The sequence below is a fragment of the Vicia villosa genome, linkage group LG7 (genome assembly GCF_029867415.1).
Source record: "Vicia villosa cultivar HV-30 ecotype Madison, WI linkage group LG7, Vvil1.0, whole genome shotgun sequence".
In the NCBI taxonomy this organism is placed as follows: Eukaryota; Viridiplantae; Streptophyta; class Magnoliopsida; order Fabales; family Fabaceae; genus Vicia; species Vicia villosa.
Genome location: NC_081186.1, coordinates 116,874,849 through 116,898,313, shown reverse-complemented (window position 1 = coordinate 116,898,313; position 23,465 = coordinate 116,874,849). Strand labels below are relative to the sequence as shown.

At 34.6% G+C, this 23,465-nt stretch overlaps 4 protein-coding genes across 5 annotated transcripts; 3 read left to right on the top strand and 1 right to left on the bottom strand.

Moving 5' to 3' along the window:
* Nucleotides 1-4,887: 4,887 nt before the first annotated feature.
* LOC131618375 (ATPase GET3A-like) lies at nt 4,888-8,336 on the top strand. Its single transcript, XM_058889612.1, has 7 exons — nt 4,888-5,357; nt 5,582-5,706; nt 6,975-7,125; nt 7,244-7,354; nt 7,469-7,607; nt 7,693-7,808; nt 7,896-8,336. Exons 1-7 carry the CDS (start codon nt 5,106-5,108, stop codon nt 8,064-8,066), a joined length of 1,065 nt encoding a protein of 354 aa, XP_058745595.1. The 5' UTR covers nt 4,888-5,105; the 3' UTR covers nt 8,067-8,336.
* A 959-nt stretch (nt 8,337-9,295) lies between these two features.
* Nucleotides 9,296-10,066, top strand: LOC131620054 (uncharacterized). Its single transcript, XM_058891079.1, has 2 exons — nt 9,296-9,832; nt 9,947-10,066. Exons 1-2 carry the CDS (start codon nt 9,296-9,298, stop codon nt 10,064-10,066), a joined length of 657 nt encoding a protein of 218 aa, XP_058747062.1.
* A 1,292-nt stretch (nt 10,067-11,358) lies between these two features.
* Nucleotides 11,359-13,080, top strand: LOC131618374 (ubiquitin-related modifier 1 homolog 2). Its single transcript, XM_058889611.1, has 4 exons — nt 11,359-11,527; nt 12,300-12,381; nt 12,474-12,556; nt 12,754-13,080. The coding sequence occupies exons 1-4, from the start codon at nt 11,505-11,507 to the stop codon at nt 12,869-12,871; spliced, it is 306 nt and encodes a 101-aa protein (XP_058745594.1). The 5' UTR covers nt 11,359-11,504; the 3' UTR covers nt 12,872-13,080.
* Nucleotides 13,081-16,855: 3,775 nt separating this feature from the next.
* Nucleotides 16,856-19,593, bottom strand: LOC131618373 (zinc finger CCCH domain-containing protein 48-like). 2 transcript variants are annotated; one of them, XM_058889610.1, is made up of 8 exons: nt 19,462-19,593; nt 18,564-19,031; nt 18,263-18,448; nt 18,052-18,153; nt 17,740-17,895; nt 17,471-17,650; nt 17,236-17,333; nt 16,856-17,149 (listed from the first exon to the last, which is right to left on the bottom strand). In XM_058889610.1, the coding sequence occupies exons 2-8, from the start codon at nt 19,023-19,025 to the stop codon at nt 17,002-17,004; spliced, it is 1,332 nt and encodes a 443-aa protein (XP_058745593.1). In that variant the 5' UTR covers nt 19,026-19,031; nt 19,462-19,593; the 3' UTR covers nt 16,856-17,001. The 2 variants fall into 2 exon arrangements, with proteins under 2 accessions (XP_058745593.1, XP_058745592.1); XM_058889609.1 differs by having other exon boundaries at nt 18,564-19,568.
* Nucleotides 19,594-23,465: the final 3,872 nt, after the last annotated feature.

Below are 23,465 nucleotides of genomic sequence, written 5' to 3'. Positions count from 1 at the left end.
CACTTGAGAAAAGTGTCTGACCAAGATGCGTTTGGGTCCTCCAGGGAGGAATGGACCGCATTGGGTCCCCAGGGGACGACCTCAATTTTTATTGAATCTCCAGAGGAGGCGTTCGTAAATGTGGCAGCGAAGACAGATCTGGCGGGTGTTAAGGAGTATTTGAGGGTTCTCTTCCCCAGGGAAGATGACAGGGTTTGCTCGGAATACGAGGCCAACCAGTTCCCCTTGTATGAAATTTTCTTCAGAAATTTGGGACTCCGGGTGTCCTTCAGCGACCTTCAGGTGGCTGTCCGTGGCCATCTACGCCTTGCTCCTTCTTAGTTGTACCCTAATTTTATAGCCTTCATCCGGGAGTTCGAGATAGTGTGCGAGAACCTCGAGATAGGGGCCATACTTCCTCTATTCTTCTACTACTTCCATCTTCAAGACTTGTTTCCTCCATTCTTCTTTGTACTCGCGAGTTTGGACAGAAAATCTGCTCGGACAATATATTTGCGGGGAGCGTGTTTTACTTCCACAGATGTAAATTTTGTCATCCTTTCTTTTATTAGGGATAGGTATTCAGAGAGCTTATTAGTTTTAATTTGATATTCTCCTTGTACCTGGGAAGCGAAAAACTAGGAGTCTATGCAAATCTTGACTTCCTCGGCTCCAAGATCCTCAGCCAGACGCATGCCGATGAGGAAGGCTTCATATTCTGCCTAGTGGTTGGATGTTGGGAAAGACAAGGCAAGGGAAACTTCGACGAGGATCCCTTCCTCTTTCTCCAGTATGATGCCTGCTCCACTCCTTGTTGAGTTGGATGAGCCATCTACGAATATGGTCCATTTATGTGCTCCGCACGTCGGGGAGTGCGTCAGGGTCATTTCTGCCATGAAGTCATCCAGGACTTGAGAGTTGAGGGCCTTCCTGTTTTTGTATTTGATCTCGAACTCTGAGAGATCTAATTACCATGGGAGCATGCTACAAGTCATGTCTGGGCGACCTAGTAGTTGCTTTACGGGCTGGTTCGTACGTACCACAATGGTATAGGCCAGGAAGTAATGTCTTAGTTTCCTTTCCGCATTGACGAGGGCCAGGGCGACATTTTTAATTTGTTTCTACCTGAGTTCAGGACCTTGTAAGGCCTTCCTCTTGAAGTATATGGACTTCTGCCATTCAGGTGTTTCTCGGATAAGATCCGCGTTGATGGTCTCGGTCGTGACTGCTAGATAGAGGTAAGGGGTCTCCCCGTTGTCGGGACGAGAGAGGACTAGTGGTTTTGATAATGCTTGCTTGAAATGGAGGATGGCTTGTCGCACTCGTCTATCAACTCGAAAGTTGCCTCCTTGCAAAGGAGTTTGAAGAAGGGGGGAACATGTTGGGCATAATTCACCACAAAACGAGACAGGGAGGTAAGCATCCCATTCAGCATTTGAATTGATTTATTTGAGCTTGGTGTCGGAAGCTCGGAGAAGGCCCTGCACTTGTCGAGGTTGGCTTTGATTCCTCTTTCTGTTAGGTAGAAGTCAAGGAACTTTCATGCTCGTACCTCGAAGGTGCACTTCTCCGGGTTTGAATCGCATTTTGCATTATCGTGCTTGGTCAAAGATCTTTTTGAGGTGGAGCGTATGGTTGTTTTACTTTTGGGATTTAATGATCATGTCGTCCATGTACACTTCCAGCATGTCACTGACTTCTCCTCGGAAGACTTTGTTCATCATTCTCTTATAGGTGGCCTAGGCGTTCTTCAGACTGAATGGCATTACATTATAGTAATAGTTGTCCGACTCATTCATGAAGGCCGTGTACTTCTTGTCCCCCTTTTCCATGAGGATCTGGCTGTATCTAGAATATGCATCCATGAAGGACAAAAGTTTGAAACCTGCAAAATTATCAACGAGTTTATCTATGCTAGACAAGGGGTTAGCATCTTTGGGGAAAGCCCTATTGAGATCGATATAATCAACAAACATACACCATTTTCCATTTGATTCTTTTACAAGTACAACATTGGACAACCAAGTTGTGTACTTGGCTTCCGAAATAAAATTTGCCTCGATGAGGTCTTTTGCAGCTTTTTCAACAGTCTTCATTTTCTCAGGAGACTGCTTCCTCCTATGTTGAGCTACAACCCTAATGGTCGGATTCATAGGCAGCTGATGATAGGCTACATCTAGGTCCAGTCCGGGCACCTCTAATGCGCTCCATATGAACAGGTCTGAGTTCTCCCTTAGACAAGCCTTCAGTTGTTTCCTTGCTAGGTCAGGGAGGCCGGTTCCCATCTTCACTCCCTTTTTGGGATCATCACCGAAGAGGATGACCTCGAATATCCTATCAAGAATGGGGCGCAGAGGACCTACAGGCTCTTAGTCAGGCGTAGTGGAGAGATCCATCATGGTCAACGAGGCTTTCTTATCTCTTTTCTTATGATCTTTCGGGTTATCTATGGAGAAACAATCGTCAATGTCAACTAAGTCTATGCGGGGTAGTGATCTGGGCTTTTCGGAACTGTTGGGCAGAGCGGGCTTGTTTCTAGCCAGCGCGCTGATGGAGTTCAACTCTTCGATGTTGCTTTAAAGCATCTCCTTGCGACCTCGGTGTCTCCGTGGAGGGTTGCAACGAGACCCTTGAAGGAGTAATATTTCTTCTTCAGGTGCATCGTGGAAGGCACAACTATCAGTTCTGCCAGTGTTGTCCTGCCGAGGATACATTGGTAAAGTGAAGGGCATACTATCACTTGAAATTGGACTTTGATAGCTCTAGTCGTTTCTGCGGCCCCGAATGTGATGAGCAGTTCTATGTATCCCCATGGCTTCGTGATTGCGCCACTGAAACCATGCAGGTCGGAGCCTACGTATGGTGTCAATTGTGTTTCATCCAGCTGCAACATGGAGAATAGCTACGAGTACGACCGAACTCCCTTGATCGACCAGAATGTTTCAAACATCAAACTTTGTCATCTGTGCCCTCACGAGCATAGGAATGCTCAAGTTAGGGGAACCATCGGGGATTTCCTCACCATAGAACGCGATATGGGCGAAATTTCCCCAGTTCTTGTCGAGGGTGGAATTGGCGTTGGAGCTCGCACTAATGAGTTTCTCGAACTTCCTTTTTATTGAGCCCACTGTCATCTTGCTGTTTTCCCCTTCGACATGACCAGGGAAGAGGGAAAGTTCTCCCAGGGACTATGTGGTGCCATATATATGGGAAATGCGGCTTCGTCTAGGGCGTAGAAGTCCTCTGGTCGCTTTACGCTCAAGGCTACAGGCATGCTGACATCATTTGAGGAAGTTTTTCCTCCTCGACACTTTTTTGTATCTCGGGGCTCATGTTGAGCATAATCACTTTTCTTCGTGTATTTTTTGAGATGGCTTTCTCGGATCAGGATCTCGACTGCATCCTTAAGGTGGATGCAGTCTTTGGTGGTATGCCCGTGGCTCTTGTGGAACCAGCAGTATTTAGTTTTATCTTTGTTTGGTTTTGTTGGCGTTTGTCAGGGAAAGTTAACCCCGACCTGACAGAAATTTGCGTTGGCGTATTCGGAAAAGATTTTTTCTCGCGAGGCGGTAAGGGGCGTGAACTCGTGGAAACGGCCATGTGGTCCCTTGTAATCCCGAGAGTCACGAGATCTTTCCTCTTTCTTTTTTCTCATCCCCGACAAGATGTCGAAGAGTTGTCAATTGAGGCTTTAGAGCACAAAATTTGGCCAAGAATTGAGGAAGTTATGACCATTCAAAGTTAGGCAAAAAAACATGTAATTCTTCATGAAAAAGTCAAAACCCTAATTGTTGACTTTTGAATCTTTGATTGATTTTCTTGATTTTTCTTGATCAAATGACTTCAATAATCATATAATCATGATTTTGATTTTCAAAAGTTCATGGTTGACCAAATTTCTCAAAAGTCAAAGGTGATCTTGAACAATTGACTTTTTCCAAATGAATTGAATTCTTCTAAGCATTAATGAAATCAAACTCTTCTAGCCAAATGGATGTTATGAGTGGATTATAATGATGAATTTAAGATCATTGAATCATAATTAGAGCCATGGAACCATGCTTTGACCAAAAGTCAACTTTCTAAAGAATTAGGTCAAAAACCTAGTTGTGTACCAGATGAATTTGAAAGTTGTTGATCTTGAATTGAACCATACTTGGCTTTGATATCAATGAGACGAATCACTTGAGCACGTGAGAAATCTTGAGCCACCTTGTGAGCCACAAAACCCTAATTTTCTTGAGTTCCTTCATAAGTTACCTATCTTGGAAAACAAGCAACAAGCAAAACACAATCTTTTTGTATATTTTTTGTTAGCTAATGATTCATGAATGATTATGAATGATGATCATACTTTTTGAGATCCAATGCAAATGAGGTGAAATGCCATGGTAAAAAATTGGGGTACAACACCTATTAGTAGGGAGCATCGTATATTTAACCTTATTTATAATTATTTCTTTTAATGATTCATTCAAATTCTTAATATATAAATTTGTATCATTGAACAAATAATTTATCTATAACATTAAAATAAAAGTTAACGTTATTATTTTTGGTGCCACATCAGTGCCGACTTAATTTTTTAATGTCACATAATCGAAGTTTAGTCTACATGTCATTGGAGACCTATCAAATGTAAAAGACAAAAAAATTGAAGGGTTAAAACCAAACAATTAAAATTTAGAAGGCTAAAATCAAACAAATGAGAAATTTGGAAGGCTAAAAATGCATTTAAACCTATAAAAAATTCATATATATTATGTTATTTAGTTGAGAAAATAATAAGTTAAATATATCTTTTAGTTCTTATTAAATTTATTTAAATTTTAATCTTTCATAATATTATAGAAAATAAAAATATATTTAACCTAAAATATATTAACAAATTTTAAGGTAAACATTGGTTCTACTTGATAACACAACATCTCGATTTCGATTCTAACTCTCCAAAATCTGAAAACACATTCACATGTTCAATTGTGTTGAAAATCCAAAAACAAACGAAAAACAAATAAACCAACGCTCTTTCTTCTCTCTCTCTATCGAAAAACCGTGTTGTGTTGTGTGTTGTGTTGTTGTACTTTGATTATTTGATTGATTCATCAAAGTACAGCGAGATAGCTATGGAAGATCAACCTCAAGGAACGTTACAGAACGTTCTAGAACAAGAATCTCTCAAGTGGGTTTTCGTTGGTGGCAAAGGTGGTGTTGGAAAAACCACATGCAGTTCCATCCTCTCTATCCTTCTCGCTTCTGTTCGCTCTTCTGTTCTCATCATATCAACCGACCCTGCTCATAATCTCAGCGATGCTTTTCAACAACGCTTCACGAAAACCCCTACTTTGGTTAATGGTTTCTCCAATCTATATGCTATGGTTCGTTCGTTCACGAAAACCCCTTTTGTCAAATTTTGATTTTTTTGTGTTTTTAAAGTGATCAATTTTGTTTTTTGTATGGTGAATAATTGAAAATTGAACCCCTTTTGATTTTATTTTGTGAATCTTGATAGGACCCTTTTGTCAATTTTTGATTTTTTGTGTTGCGAAAGTGATGGCTTTTAATTTGGATTGGTTTTGTTTTGTGATGTTTGCTTTGGTAGGAAGTGGATCCTGCGGTTGAGCATGATGACATGGGTGGTTCTGATGGGATGGATAGTTTGTTCTCTGAGCTTGCTGGAGCGATTCCGGGAATTGACGAGGCTATGAGCTTTGCTGAGATGTTGAAGTAAGGATACTGTTACTTGTAATCTTATTGAACATGATTTTTAATCTGATTGTTGAAATTGTTTTTTTGTATGGATCTGATCGTAATTAGGGCCTTTGGCAAATTAGCACCCCAGTGAGACGGTATCCCCTTTAGGCCGTAGTTAGTTATCTAGGATTCGGCTGATTGAGCATGGTTTTATTCGTTGATCCCCAGCCTCTCAATGTGTGCGACTCCACTGAAATTGTTTGAGTTACGTGAACATGTTGTGTATGATAGAATAGACTAGTGTTTAGTTTTTGGGAAATCTTAGTGATTTGAGTTAAAGCTCGTTGATGCTAATTGTACGTAATAGTTTCAGAAAAAGCTTGTTTTGGGCCTTATGGGAGCTTTTGAAAAACCTATGTAGAAACAAATTTTAAGGAAATTTGTATCCTAAGTTAAATATTTAGGTTACAATGATTTACCGTATATTTAGCTTGTCCACTTTTTCATGAAAGCTAAGCTACACAGTTCCTTATTTGCACGAATCCCGGTATGCATATGAATATCATACCTGCTACGCAACATAATACCTTATTGCATGAATCCCAAGTATGCATATAAATATGATACTTGCTCCCTCTGCTTTAGTTCTTTTGCCGGTCCTTCTGAATCTTTACTTTTCCCTAGAAGTCAAGCAAAGCCAAATATTTTAAGATGTTACATTGTAAGCTTCTGAAGATAAGCCTTCAAGAACAAAAAAATCTATTAATTGATATTTACTCCTAATTATATGGAGTTTTTAGACTAATCTTGAGGTTTCACTCACGATTTTCTAAGTGAACATGATTTGTTCAATAACCTCGTGCTACTGTGTCCTTGAAGTAAGCATATGTTTCCTGAGAAGATGATTTTCCCACCATGTATATACTTTATAACACCTTCATACTCAATGGGTGGACCTTACAGGTCATAGCAAACATGTGACTTAAAATGTTGTCTATTGATGTTATAAAAGAAAAGGGTGTCCTTGCTGCTTATATCTAAGTAGAAGATTATTTAAGAATAAATCCGTGTATGGTAATGTTAAAATCTATAGTGGTAACGTTAAAATCTAAAGTTGGAGGAATGACTTGTATTACTTACACTGAGCGAAGAAGATATTGTTTTTCATTCAAGCATTTATTTGATTATTGATTTGCAAGTATGTGACTGTGTCATGCTTCCATTTGGATATTGAAACGTCCCTTTGAACTTATTTTTAATATTCTTCAGCATGTTTTGATTAATAATGTCTATTTTTTCAGATTGGTGCAAACAATGGACTATTCTGTCATTGTATTTGACACTGCTCCAACTGGTCATACACTTAGACTGTTGCAATTCCCGTCAGTTTTAGAGAAGGGTCTTGCAAAGATGATGTCTTTGAAAAATAAATTTGGGGGTTTGTTTAGTCAGGTATGGATTTAAAGCCGAGACTTCTTGCATCGCATGAGATTCTCTATAATGGTTTGAAGTTGACTAAGTTCAGTTTCAATATTTAGTAATTGGCAACTTTTCTTAACTTCCATCACAGATGACTCGCATGTTTGGCATGGGTGATGATTTTGGTGAAGATGCAATTCTCGGAAAGCTTGAAGGAATGAAGGATGTAATTGAACAAGTTAATAGGCAATTCAAAGATCCAGTAAGATTTTCATCTAATTTCAGTTTTGTATTGTTTTTTCGTCAATGAATTGCGGCTTGTATTATTCATATGCCAAAATGACTTCATAATTATTTTATTTTTCTTCATTAACAGGACATGACAACCTTTGTCTGTGTTTGCATTCCCGAATTTCTCTCGCTTTATGAAACCGAAAGATTGGTTCAAGAACTCACAAAGTTTGAGATTGACACACACAACATCATCATTAATCAAGTAATCTTCGATGATGAAGGTAACATGCTCGTTATATCCGAAACATTTATGTTTCTTTGCATTTTCTTTTAAATAGTACCTGCTAATCTGTTTTCCCTCCGCAGATGTCGAATCCAAGTTACTTAAAGCAAGAATGAAAATGCAACAGAAGTATTTGGACCAGTTTTACATGTTGTATGATGACTTTAATATTACTAAGCTACCACTTCTTCCCGAAGAGGTAAGTTTTTGCATTCTCGATCTCTCTAACACCGACGCACGACACTAACACGTGGGATTACAATCACTTAATTCATTTTCTTGACAGGTTACTGGTGTTGATGCTCTGAGATCATTTTCAAGACATTTTACGACACCGTATCAACCGTTATGCAGTAGCGACCAAGTAGAGCGATTAGAGCGTAGAGTATCAGCGTTACAAAGCCAGTTAAAAGACGCCGAAGAAGAATTGGAGAAAGTGAAAAGAGGGAAGCGCTAGGCTTGATTCATTGCTATCGTTCATATGAATAATGATGCCATTATTGTAATTTCCTTTTGTTCAAATTTTTTTGTTGAACTTTACATGTGATAAAGCATCCTTTTCTGGCTTGATTATCATTTTTGTTCAATTTTAATTCCTTAGCTTTTTTCTCATGTAAAACTGAAAAGAAAAGGATAGAATTGGTGAGTGTAGCTTAAGTTGTTTCGGGAATATTCTTTACTTGTATCTTTCATACTATTATGAGTTGGATATTTTTGTATTCTTTTCTTGTTTGTTTTCAACTTTCCTAGTTAAGGATAGAAGTGTCATGTTATAAAAAAATTGCTTGATTTGTCAAGCAAATCATTCAAAGTGGGAGGAGTGTCATGTTATAATATACTTTTACACTTAATTTGTTGTAATGTTAGAGATTGGGCTGCACTAATTAAAAAGTTGGAGTTTAGGCCCATACATATATTTTGGAATATGTAATATTTAATTTCTAAATAAATAAATAAATATGTAAAATAAAATAACTAAATATATTTAATTATTAAAAAGAAAATTTTAAGAAAATAAAATAATGAATTAAAAAAATTATATTAAAATGACATGACATTGACACATAAGCAAAAATAACGCCACCTCATTAAAAAATACTCCCAAATTTGAAAAGGGGACCAAAATTGAACATAAAACTTAAAAAAGGGACTAAAATAGTGATTTTTAAAATGGGGGGGGATCAAAATCAAGAAAATGGCTAAATAGGGGGATCAAAGTTGCATTTAAGCCAAAATAATATTTAATTTAAATTAGATTACATGTGAAATATTTTTTTCACTATACATGTTATCGATTTCACACCCCATAAGTACCTTTTTTCGTACCGGTCTCCGTTTGAAACGAGATCTTTGAAACATCACCATCACTAGATTTCCGAATAAGTTCTTGTAATTCTACGTAGTCTGATGAGTGCATTGACGAACCGCCGTAACTGAGTTTGTTGCCCATACCATAATAGTTGAGTTGTGTTGTTTGAGTTGATGATATTATTGGTGAACGACCAAGTCAATTGAATGACAACATTGGTGTGAATGTTTTGTTGGGGAAAAGAAGAAATGATAGTTATGGTGTATGATAGCCATATGTTTGATGGATGTTTTGGTGTTATGATGTTAAGGTATTTTGGTGTTGTGATGTTAAGGTGTTTTGGTTTTAGTAAGAAGTGTTGGCATTTAATATATATAATGACTTTTGGTTACAACAAAACGAATATAAATACGCTTAAAACAACAACACAAATATTTAGTGATGCTAAGTCTATCATCTTTGATATTTGTAGTAGGGAGGATAAGAAAGATGTTGGGAGATTTGCTATGGTTTTAGAGAATCTTTGGAAGAGCCGCAATAATATTGTTTGGAATAATAATAGGAAAGATCTTGCGAGAATTGGTATTCAAGCTTATTATAATTGGTTTGATTGTTTTAATGTCCAAGATGTTCATGTCCTGAATATTGATTCTCAGTTCCCTCTGGTTTGGACCCCCCCTGCTGTAGGGTGGTTGAAGTGTAACGTTGATGCAGGTTTTAATAATCACTACCAAACTATGAATAGGGCTTGGTGCCTTCGTGATAATTTGGGGAGATTTATCGTTGCAGGTGTAGCTTGGGATAAAGGTATCACATCACCCATAGAAGTTGAAGCTTTGGCTTTGAAGGAGGCCATTCACATTGCTATTACCATGAACTTGAATAATTTGATTTTCGAAAGCGATTCTCAAGTGGTAATTCATGGAATTAATTTTGCGGTTACAGGGAATTCGAAGTTTAATATTATTATTAATGCTATCCGGAGATTGTTGAGTCTTGTTACAAACTTTGAGGTAAAGTTTATTAAGCGTCAAGCGAATATGGTTGCCGACTCTTTAGTTAAGGCGGCCAATTCTTGGTCTAGACGTAATTTCGTTAATGTTGTACCTCCTTGTATTGACATTCATTTGGTTAATGATATGAGTTAAATTTGTTCCTGTAAAAAAAACAACAACACAAACAATAAATAAAAATACTTAATAACATAACATATCTAAGAGATTACAACAATCAAAACAATATCATCTAGTGCAAACATCATTATCATCTTTAACTGAAAATTCCGAATGTTCCAAAAACGCATCTTCATCATAGACTTAGTTCTCGAAAAACAAACATGTCCATTTCTTTTAGTAAGCATGTTAGAACAAGTGAAGAAAAAATTAAGGAGAAATTGATAAGAGGTGTGAAATAAATGGTGGAAGACACACCTATGTATACTAAAAAAAACTGCAACACATAGTAGCCAATCAAATTGGCTACTGTTCTTACCTTTGCAATGTTGTCACCAATTAGATTGACTATACATAGTGTAGTTGTCAATTCAATTGATTACTCCTCTTACTTTTTCAATGTTGTCGTCAATTGAATTGATTATTACTTTTTAACGCATATTTTTGTTTGTTTTAAACATGGATACTTTAAAAATTAGTTGTAAAAGGTAATTTGGAAATTTTATCGTAAAGCATGATTATTTTTTTAAAAAAATCCAAAATATATAACACTTTTGAAAAACTATATTTATTTAAACAAAATTATTAATTCAATAAGTTAGGTTCTGTTTGTAAAATTAGCAGTTGGGTGAAACTAGCTTATAGCTGATGGCTGATAACTTATAACTAATGGCTGATGATTGATAGCTGATAAGCTAATTAAAGTGTTTGATAAAATTAGCGATTTAATTAATTGATAAATGTAAACATAAAAAAATATTTATTAATTAATAATTAAATACACATTTAAAATAATTAAAATTTATAAAGGTATTAATGGAAGAATAAATGATAAGCTATAATAAGATAAAACGCTATTTAAATATCGTCTGAAAAATAAATTATAAGCTAGTAAAATAAGCTATAAGCTCGTAATGAAAAGTCTGTTACCAAACATGTCTTTTATTATTATACGAGCTTATCAGCTATAAGTTCAACCATATGACTTAGCCAAATAAAGCCTTAAACATTTTCTTAAGAAAATTTCAATGATAATCATTTTAAAATATTAACCAAATAAATATATAGTTTTTATTGTTCAAACAATTTTTTGTAAATATTTTCTTCTCTCTTTAAACAAATTTTTTGAATTATTTTTTTCTCAATAACAGTTTTAAAATTTAATTTGTAAAATAATTCCAGAAATTTTTATGTTTTACAATTCAACAAAAAAAAAATTTATCCAAGAAACGACATCGTTTCAACCTATGTTTTTCCAAAGAAACGCAAACAGAGCATAAAACCCTAACTCACCGCGATCGTGGAAAATTTCCCCTCTCACCGTCGCACCCAATCGGAGTACACTCTCTGCTGCAGCCACCGTCGCAAGAGCACGAAAAATTGCAGATTTACTCCCCAAACTCCATTATTCAAGATGCAACTAACACTTGAGTTCGGGTATGTTTATGTTAGTTCTGTTATTACAATTCTCTGCTCGTAACGTTTCTTCAATTTTCACTTGTTATGCTTTATTTGTTCTTTCAGATTCTCTTATTTTATGCCTCATATTTATTCATACATAGCTTACTAATTCAATAAAAAGATGAAATTTTTAGAATATAGTTTTAGTTAATGAGACTAAAAGCTGAAAACTTCAAAAGATACATGCTTTAGGATGAAAGGGTAGGTGGAAATTTGGTCTTTCCAAAACATTTTTAATTTTGGGAAGAGCCTAATAATGTGATCAGTCGACTTAAGAGCCTTGGCAGATTGAGTGTTGAGTTTTTGTAGTTCAATTCGTGTAGCGTGTGTTTAGTTCTGTTGTAAAGCAAATTGATTGTGAGTGAATTGATTATGAAAAATTGATTCCGACTAAAAGTGAGTTCAAAGTAAAGTGATTTATGTTTGATATTACTGACTTTTGTATTTTGGTTGACTCGGAAGAGTAATTCAAACCTAAACTCTTGTATGGCTAGGAATATGGATATCTCAATCCAATATTGTTGATATTGCTACTGTGCTTAAAATTACCCAATTATTTTAGATGTAGATTTTACCACTTTATCTTATTTGTTTGCTTAGGTGGGTGAACACTAAAGTCTCAACTAATGTTCATTCAACGTCTTTGCACTTAAGCCTGAAATAACCGTTTGTTTTTTTCTGTAGTTATCTATATCTGAATTAGAAATTTAACTTTTGTCTGGTTTGTTAAAATGGTTGAAACATACAGAGGGGGTTTGGAGCTTCTCTGTGACTCCAAGAAGATTCACCATGTCAATGTTGAATTTGAACAACAAAATGGAGAAGGCAAGGTAGTATATGACTTCAAAATTATTGGTTTATTGTTTTTTTCAGCACACTTCTATGCTTGACATTCTTAATACTATCTCTTTCATACTTTCAGTTAACCATGAGAGAATTGCTTTCTTGGGTGCAAACCAACTTGATTAAGGAGAGGCCTGAAATGTTCATAAAAGGAGATACTGTGTAAGCTTGATGATATACATATACCTGAATCATGCATAATTAGTTAAAAGCTGTTCCCTTGAGTGAGCTTATACATATATCTGAATCATGCATAATTACTTATATCTGATTACCTATAACTGAACACACATGTGTAATGTGTAATATTATCATTACATGGATGAACTTTTTTTCCCTGTCCGTGATTTGTGTTATAGGAGACCTGGAGTTCTCGTCCTTGTGAACGACTGTGATTGGGAGCTAAGCGGTCAGCTGAATACAACACTTGAAGAGAAAGACGTGGTGGTCTTTATATCAACATTGCATGGTGGTTAGTATATAGGTGATAAAATATTTGATGAAGTAATTATATCATAGTATAATAATGAAGACAATTGTTGGAGTGATGGTGAACCTTTCTAATTAAAATTTGGCAATTATGTTGCTGAATCAACTTACAAATGATAGTATGCTGTATGCACCGAGTAGCTTATAGTTTCACTGGTATAATATTTTGCTATCATATTTTATGGCTTTTGGAGAAAGATGCAATAGAAATTTTATTGCTGTTTATTTGCATATCACATGTTTTGCTTATCAATTTTTAAACTCCTGTAGAACCTGGATGATGAATATCTAATTACCATGTACAAAGCGTTTGTTAACAGGTTCATGACCTTGCATTTTTTGTGGGTTGGCACATTGTCTTTGATGCTTCAATAATTTTTTCATTAATAGGCATTCTTCTCCTACTGACAACACCCTATTACACGACAACACCTTATTAATTCAAATTAGCCAAAATTAGTGTTTTCAATGTTGCGTGATTAGCCAAATTAGCCAAACTTGTGATTGTGCCATATTTTATTTATTTTTTAATTTCCGAAGTTTTAAAATTGACTTATTATTGGCTTAGTCGTGTAATTAGTTGTTTTCTTTAAAATGTTGAGTCCCTATTTAAAATTATGCAAGTAGACTATCAACTATGAAGTCCACAACATAAAACAACTCAATTGAGTTGTTCGGTATCATAAAAGATAGAGCGAGGAATGAAAAAAATCAAAAGTTTTTGGTGTGATTTGAGAAGTAATAGAACGGGATCAACTCAATTAAGTTGTTCGGTATCATAAAAGATAGAGTGAGGAATGAAAAAATCAAAAGCTTTTGGTGTGATTTGAGAAGTAATAGAGTGGGATCAGTCAATTTGAGTGTGAGAAATTTTAGGGAGAGGTCACACAACTCTCCTAAATCCTAGGCTCAATCTTAGATGTTTAATCAATCCTTACAGAAACAGGTGATGTGTCAATTTCGAATTTAGTTTCTTATTAAAAAAATTAAGCTTTCTAGTGTAAGAAATTTCGAATTTAGTTTCTTATTAAAAAAATTAAGCTTTCTAGTGTAAGAAATAAGGATTAACACCAAGTTGAGCCATAAGCCAAAACCCAACCCAAATTGAGCTGGTCGTAAGAACCACCCATGGTATTAGTTATTGACATTACTCTCTCCGTTTTCAAATTTTTGGTATCCTTGTTCACTTCTACCCGTATATAAACACTTGAAATAAGTGAAAGTTTCCAATGTGGGACTTAAAGTGTTTTTTCAATTCAATACCCATGTTGAAACTTTAGCTTGGACAATAATTATTTCAACAATTTTCTACTTGAATTTAAAAAGAGATTTTAGACATAGCACTAAACGCTTCGTTATAAAGTAGTATATCAACAAAGGTGTCAACAGAATTAAACCTCAACATATCGAGTAAGATTCAGATTTAACAAGAGTGATTGTAGTCTTAAACTTCTTCTTTGATTTTAGACCTACATACAACTTCTTTATAGTGTATTCTCAAAAAGCTCGTGTTATACTACCCGTGCATGTCTATCCGAATTTTAGTGAACTCTCTAGGTATCTATGCTTGAAATTTAATTGGAAACGACCTCTTTTTCACATTCATAAAGGTGAATCTATCTAGAATCCTCGTATAATTAGGTACTCCATTCCACGCAATGTATAAATCTTATTAAGAATTTAGTGGATGCTCTAGAAATCATGTTCAATAACATGTTTATTCTCATATCACTTCACACTTGTTTTTATCTATTGAACATATTTCATAGAATCTCTAACCTTGTAGGTTAAGTTACCATTATGAAGGATTCATTGATCACCTTTTTCATTGATGCATCACCGTCGTAGCACTGTACCAATGTGTCCCACGCAGCCTTCAGCGTCCTTGAATCAGGGATCTTCTCAAACACATTCGTATCCACAAACTGGTGGATATAGAACATCGCCTTCTGATCATTCTTTCTCAGTTCTCTTTGCGCGTTTCTCTGTACTTCAGTTGCATCTGCTGCAACCGACGTGTAACTGCCATTGACGAGATCAAGAACATCTTTAGCGCCAAACAACACACGCATCATAATCATCCTCTGATTCCAGTTCTTTCCATCAAATACTGGAAGCTTTGTGTTCAAGCTACCATTTCTGTCGTTAATCTTCGTTTTTGTGCAAATTCACCCAGATCTCACCAACACTCGTGTTTTCCAATCTCTCAAAATCAAAAAAATATGATTTTGTACCTATTCTGATCTTCAATTCACTATGAGTTGAATGAGCGGAAATCAATCACACATGTCTCACGTACACTCCTGTTTCCTTGTGAATCTAACCGGAGTTCTAGATACTAATTGTTGGTGCACAAGGTTGAAGATGAAGATGGAAGAAGAGAGAGAGAATAGATTTACAACTAACTTTCTTTCTCAAAATAAAAAACGATTACAAGTGATTCTTTTTCTTAACAAACTGAAAATTGAAAACTAAGTTTTAGTATTTATACAACTAAACTTAAATGTCACTGAAATACAAACCAAATGCAAATCTAAAATAAAACTGAATATGAATTACATCTAACAATAACAACAACATATTTGAAATTTCAAAACAAAATAAATTAAACTTGATTATAATTTAGTTCAAGCATATTATGGGAATAGATGGGTCATGGTTACTACAAAAGTACTACACAAGTTAATGCATGATATCTTCTTTTACTCCAAACCGTAATCAGACCGCTGCTTTCTAACCAAATAAAAGTAATAATGAATTTCTCGCTACAACCACAACTTATTCATATATAAATTAAAAAGGTAAATTCTCGGCTACCCTTTATAAAATTAGGGGAAATTTACCCCCCAAAAGGACGTGTATCAATGAAATTTCGTCACATAAATTAAAATTGCATATTAATCAAAAATTTTAAAGAATCAAAATGAAATCAAAGAAAGAATATATGACTTCCCATTTTTGAGTAGTAAGATGTTGATATGTCAAATGGGGGTAATGACTTCCATAATACATGGAAAAGAGAATGTTTAACACTTTTTAAATGAGAAGAGCCCTAAACTCAATGTCTAAGGTTTTAGATTAATATATAATTTTAAAATTTTAATTTATGTGACAATTTCATTGATATAAATTTGAGGTAAATTACCCATAATTTTACCAGGGGAAGCCTAAATTCTTGTAAAGTTAGCCGATAAAATGCACTTGTATAATTTAAGTTTTAAGAGAAATTTACAACAATAATAGTAGTAATATGATGAAACACCAGTAAAATAAGACACATAAATCATAAACCAACATAATTTATGTCAGTCTATCTTCACGACTGTAACTCACACATTATTAAAATGATTTAATACCTAATATAAATAATGTGTACTTGTACCTTTAATGACCCACTTTTCATTCAAATATCTTTTACAAAGTAATGTGAAACATATAACAAGCTAATTACCATCATGTACCTGAGACTCTTTGATTCATCCTAGTCATTTTTGCATCAAAGTAAATTTAAGTTCATATTACCAACATTGAAATTAGTTACCTTTTCTTCAATCTCTAGCTATACTTGGTTTGATTGAGTGATGTTCAACATGATGTCAAAACATCATTATTTTGTTTATAATAAAGACATCATAGTTTTATAATCTTTGTTGTCAAACCGATGTGTCTTCTATTTCTAATGAATATGCAGAGGCTCACTTACATGTATTTTTCATCTAGTTTCTCATTTTATGTAATCACACTTACATTCATGCACACAACTTGCAATACCATCAAAATATACAAAGCTAAATTTGTCTTTTGATTTCTTAGGATTTTGCTTTTGAACAGTCTTGCTATGTTTTTACTTCCATTTTAAGTTATTTTATGCCACAAACAGAAAAGTAGGAGAAAATGGAATTGGAATTTTCTATTTAATATAAACTGGTTTTTACAATAATCACATCGAACTAACAGCAGATGGCAAAAATGGAACTGGAATTGCTCTGTTAAATATATACAAATTTGCTTTTACTATTAGCAATCATGAATTGATTCGAGAAAAAATAAATTGAAAGCATTACGCAATTTACATCAACGGTGTTAAGTAGTTGGTGGAAGAAAGCATTTGTCATGTCTCAAGAGGATGCTGCAGCCTTGGGCTCTTCTAACCATTTCCAGACAGTCAGCATTCCAGTTCTGTCTCCGGTGAAGAAGAGTCCACCAGGAGCTACATCGATTAATCCAACTTCTTGCTTAGCAAACAATCTACCCCTCTCGGCAAATCTGTAAATCATAAATGTAGACATGCGGTCAAGAACCGATTCAAGTTTACATTAGAATGCGATGGTGATGGTTGCAAGTTGACTTACGATGGTAGTTCATAGAGGCGAACTGAATTGTCTCTAGTAGAGCAGAACACTATAGGCTTATCTTTTGGATCTGTCATCCCAGAAAGTGCAACAACACCCTGTAAAAATCAGAATAAAAAACCGTTCATTCACAACCATTATAAGAAATATCAAATTGACAACTACAAATGAACACACACAACCGAATAATGTTAAACAATGTACAGATGTTAAACATTCTAGCTAAGTAACTTACATTTTCTACATCGTGTGAATATGCAACTTCCAAAGTTTCCTCCATGGTTTTATACCAGACCTTGATAGTGCGGTCTGATGAACCCGATAACAAGAAATTGTCCCAACAAAGAAGGGATGTGACTTCATCTGCATGTGCATTGAGTGTCATTTTACACTGAAATGTGTCTAGGTCCCAAACCTGAATAAAACGATAAGAAATAATTATCAAACAAAACATATATAAAGCAACAAGCAACTGTGTAGAGCTAAGATAGAAGAACAAAATACCTTAATGCTTTGATCCTTGGATCCTGAGTACAGCATCTTGTTGTGAGCCCCAACAGTCAGGCAAACAACAGATTTAGTGTGACCGCATAGGGATGCAACCAATTCAAAAGGAGAATTGGGTTCCGAGCTGCCTCTCCATGCAGAAATTACACCATCCTGTGATTTAAATGATCAAATTTAACATAAGTCAATGAAATGAACTGTTTCAAAAGTAAGAGAACAAAATAAGCTATACAACTAGTAGCAAATAGAGGACTAAAAATCTGATTTATCTAGATAACAACCATAAATCAATGTGCGGGTAGTAGTTACCTCTGCTCCAGCTAAGAGTGTATCATTGCCAACAGTCATGGCAAGGACTCGTCCCTTAGGTCCATCAAGAGTAAACTGCGAAGCAGTCTGAATATTCCATGCCTTCACAAAAACCACATTGACATAATCAGTTTACAAGTAACAGTCCTATATAATTGACAAGACCATATAATGGAAGAAAACAATAACTGAAGTAAGAATAAGAGCTTACCTTGACAGTGTTAGGAAGACCAACAAAAATCCATGGGCCTTCATTAATCAAAGAGGTAGCTTCGGCACCAAGATTCATCAAATTGGCACATTGACCGGTATGGCAGTCCCATGACCGAAGTGTCCCGTCGGCGCTGCCAGAATAAAGTTTGTCTGATCCATTTGGAAGTGCAATTCCGGTGGCAAGCTGTTCACAAATATTTTAATTAAACCACGTGAGCATTATCAGTTAAAAAAGAAGCCAAAATTTCTAGGTTTTATGAGGAACTTAGAAGGAAGTGGATATAAGCCCAAGTAAGTACCTTCTTGTGTCCTTGAAGCTTTGCTAATATGGAAAACCCATCGCCATAAGACCATGAGTGTAAATTCCGGCACTTATCACCATGAACACAGTTGTCATTCATCCAATATTTGCAGATGCTTGTTGAAGGCTTCTGAGGAAGAACTTGTGTCCTTTCTCTGTCATCTTCCAAATTTCTACTCAAGACCTTCTTAGTAGTATGTTTGGGAACCGACATGTCATTTTCAGTCTTTCTCCATGAGACCCTCTTAGCAGATTCAGGCGTAGGCGATACACTACAACGCTTCCTTGCGTTATGGTACGATGCAGTATCATCTCTATAAGAAGCAGTAGCCCTAATAGACGGTGTCTCACTGTGAAGAAACCTACACGGGTTTCTGTTGCATCTTCCTTGGAGCCAATAGATGCACGTTGTCCCAATGACTCGATCAGTTCTGTTGAACCTTTTCACTTTCATATCCATATTAATCTAAAAAGAAACAACATTCCAATAACACCCAAAATCCAAATCAGCCACTTGATCAACATTTCAATATCCAATTTGACTACATCCCAAATCATATTAAACCCTAAATTTCAATGCCCAATTCGATCACATCCCAGTTCATACTAAACCCTAACTTTGAACCTTGTCACATTCATAACCATGATAATCTAAAAAGAAGCAACATTCCAATAACACTCCAAATCCAAATCAACCACTTTATCAGCATTTCAATATCCAATGCGATCAGATCCGAAATCATATCAAACCCTAAAAATTTGAGCTTTAAAGTACCGAATATCAAATCATCACTCATGACTAATCCTAAATCATTCAACCAACGCATACCTTGATGATAATGTAAAGCGAAAAAATTTGTAAACGAGAATAGAAGAAACCTTGACGAACAAGTTACCTGAAGTCTGCGAATGCGAAGATGAGAACTCGTTGAGCTATGAGAAGAAGAAGAGTTTGTAATGGAAAGAGAATTTTAGCAAAGAAAGAACAATGAAGTGAGTTGAGAAATTGAGTGAGGGGTTTATATAGATTTAAGATTATTTTGGGCTTTTTAATGAACCTTTAATTTAATGTCGGTGAGTGATTTACATTAATGTAATTTACAAAATATTAAATAGCGAATCTATTAATAATTGATGCGTTTATTACATATCAAATTTGGTTTATTATTTTAGAAATATCAAATAAAAAATTTGATTTAGTAAATCAAATATAAATTTAGATTTAGAAAATCAAATATAAAATCCTTTATAAAATTTAAGAAATGAATCTTATTTTCTCAAAAAAAAATTATTATCATATATTTTTAAATTAATTAGTAATTTTCCACCAAGTCCAACGGATTAATAGTCCATATACAAATGAAGAAAAAAAAGAAAAAGCAATAACATATGTACTACAATATTACTGAAATTAAACGGTCATTGTGTTATGATTTTGTTTATTAAATTTGTATGGAATTTTTGAAATACTTGTTTTAATTTTATTAAATTGTAAACATGTGATTGTGTATGTCTTATCAATGAAATTTAGTATATATTATTATGCAATTAATTTATTTATTTTATAAACAATTCACCTCATAATTTACAAATAAAAGAAATTTAATTTTAAAAAACCCTTAATCAAAAGATCCTGTCCGTTCAATGTCCTTTAATATTCATAGTCCATAAATCCAATTATCCAAATCAATTCAACTCATATTTTAATCCAACTCAAATCAACTCATTCAAATTCAATGATATTTTGTTCAAATAATAAATTTAAAATTAAAAATATGTGATTTCAATGTTTTTATGTAAACTATTTGACATAATTTTTATATATATATATATATATATATATATATATATATATATATATATATATATATATATATATATATATATATATATATATATATATATATATATATATATATATATATATATATATATATATATATATATATATTTTAAAAATTTAAATTTAAATCAAATTTGAGAGATATAATTCGTTTATTTAATGGGAGATACATTCTATTATGTAAATTAAGTTTTACTTAATTTGTGTTTTCTTAACTTTAATAAAATTGTGAAAAAACTTAAATATTAAATAATAAATTTTATCAAATAAAATATATAAAAAATGTGTTAATTGAATTGCTTTTATTATTTAGAATCTAAAAATTTCATTTGTAGATTTATGTGCTTGCAGATATGAAGTAGATGATCCTACTGATAATTTTTTTAAAGTTTTGATGTGGATAACATCAATGATTGCTAAACTTGATAAAGTCGCTAGTAATGGTTCTTCCACTTTCTGATCATGGTGACCAAACTTTAGGACATCTCAAGTCTCGTCTAGCAGGAGACTCAAGATTCTATTGAAGTGCTTATAAGATTGATATTTCTAGAAAAGGATCTTGAAAGTCTCAAAGTTGTGAAAAATGAGAAGTGTGAAAGCTTGTCTTGTCATGAAGCATATTTTAACTAACCAATTGATTGGAAGATTTTTTGAACTACCCGATTGTTTGGGACCTTAATCCAATCGAATAGATTGCTTTTTTGATCTACCTAATTGATGGGGACTTTAAGCATATCAATTGGAAGAAGCCTAAACGATTATATAATCGATTATGATAGTGTCTTAGTAACTGATAACGACTCCTTATCCAAACTTTCCAAAATGGGCCAAAATCATCAATTATTTAAGTCATTCAATTGATTGGGACCTTAAAATCAATTGGGGCATTAAAATTGCCCATGGGTTGTTTTATTTTTTGGTTTTTCACCTCTTATATAAAAGAGGCACCTCTCCTCCTCATTTCACACCAAATCTCCAAAGTTTCAAATTTCTTGGGAATTTATCTCTCTATTTTATCCCTCTCTCTAGAAATATTTTTCTTTCACTTAAGTTGCCTTAGGGTTTTTGAGTGAAAAACCACTTGTTATGATAAAATTGTATTGGTAGTGTTCTTGTTATAAATCTTAAGAGTGCAATACTCTTGGGAAATTGAGTTTGATTCTTGAGATAAACCACTGTTAGGAGTAAATTAATGGTAAATTCATGTGTTAATATAAGTGATTTCTTCTCTAAACCAATGCAAAAATGTGATGAATCCATAGGTTTTTATTAAGAATTGAACTGAATAAGTTTAGTTCGTGCGTAAAGCAAATCGAATCACTTGTGGGTGTTATTGTTGCAGGTTTTGAGCTGAATAAGAACTTAAGAAGAACATGAGGAGGAAAGAAAGCTGGAAGTCTCAAAGGCTGAAGAAAAAGATGGAAAGTACAAAGGGCGCGCCGCGAGAGTTCCTAGGCGCGCCGCGAAAATACTTCTGTTTGAGGGGCGCGCCGCGCCAGGCCGTTGCCGCGCCGCGGCCTCGGCGTTAAAAGCCCAAAAGTTCTGTTTTAAAGCCCTAGTTTTTCCAAGTGGTGGGATATACTTTGTGGGAGCGAAATTAGGAGAGCTATCTGATTCTGAAGCTGAGAACAACAATTGAAGGTGGATTCTTTACCAATCGAAGACATTCTATTGATGAAGATGAATTCCTCCATTGATTCTTGTATGTTCTTCATGTCTATGGAGAGCTAAATCCCTCTTGTTGAGTCTAAGGTAGTAGTTAACCTATGAATATACATTACCATTGATTAATTCCTGTGAACAATTGTTTGAATTTATTATCAATAAGAAACCTTGCTTTTAATTTACATCATTGTTGAATCTTTGATCGAAAGAAAGGATTTAACTTTTGCCCTAGGTTACTATATTGATTCAATTGCAATTTGCAGAGATGGAATTGTAATTGGGTTTTCATAATTATCGTTCTTAATTACTATTATCGTTATTGTGATTTGGAGAGATCGAATCTCATACCGGTAAAAGTTATCTAATTTGATTTGCAGACATGGAATCTTATTTGAGGATAAGTGAAGATAATGATTCAAAGGATTGTTCTATTGAGAATTAATTGATAATTGTATAGGATTAGGTTGATGAACCCTAAAGACTCAACATCTTTCTTTAATTGTTAACACAAAGTCCTTTACTTGCTTTTATTTTATTATTTGCTTTTGATATTACTATTAGTATAAAACAAACCAAACCAAATTTCTTAACTCAAAATAAACAACTATAGAACGGCAGTGATATTAACCAATCCCTATGGATACGATATATTACCGAAAATATTTACCCACAAATACTTTCAACAAATTGGCGCCGTTGCCGGGGATTGGTGTCAATATTGCATGCATTGCAATAGTTCTTATTTTGAGTTTTAATTTTTATTTTCTCTATTTGGTTGTTTCACGTGTTTGCTAGTTTTGCAGAAGATTGTGTATGCGCAGCAAAGTTTCTAGCGATCAACTTCTTTTTGATCCCGAGATCGAAAGGACCGCTAGGAGGTTAAATAGCAAAGCACGAAAAAGAGCGAACATAGCAAAAGCAAGAGACAACGCAACCGCGACATCGTCACAACAACTTGAAACCATTGACGAGTCGCAAGAAGGATTCTTCTTTCACGAACTATTCACGGAGGAAGAACCGGAAGTTTTTATACAACCTACTGTTGGCAACATGGCTGCTAATGGTCCATGTGCTAATAGTCCAAGACTCAATCCTCAGTTCGCGAGAACTGCCGCCAACGGGCGACCGACAGAACTGAAGACCGGTATCATACAATTGATTTGTGCAAGTCCTTTCGCCGGATTGGACCATGAAGACCCGTACACGCATCTTACTCGATTCTATGAGTTAGCGGGTACTACGGGTGTCGCTCAAGCTGATGAGGAAGCATTATTTAAGAGGTTGTTCCCACACTCTTTGCTATCTAAGGCAAAGGATTGGTATCTGGATCAACCCGAGGTAGTGATGACAAATTGGAACACATTGGAAGAAAAATTTCTGGAAAGGTTTTAC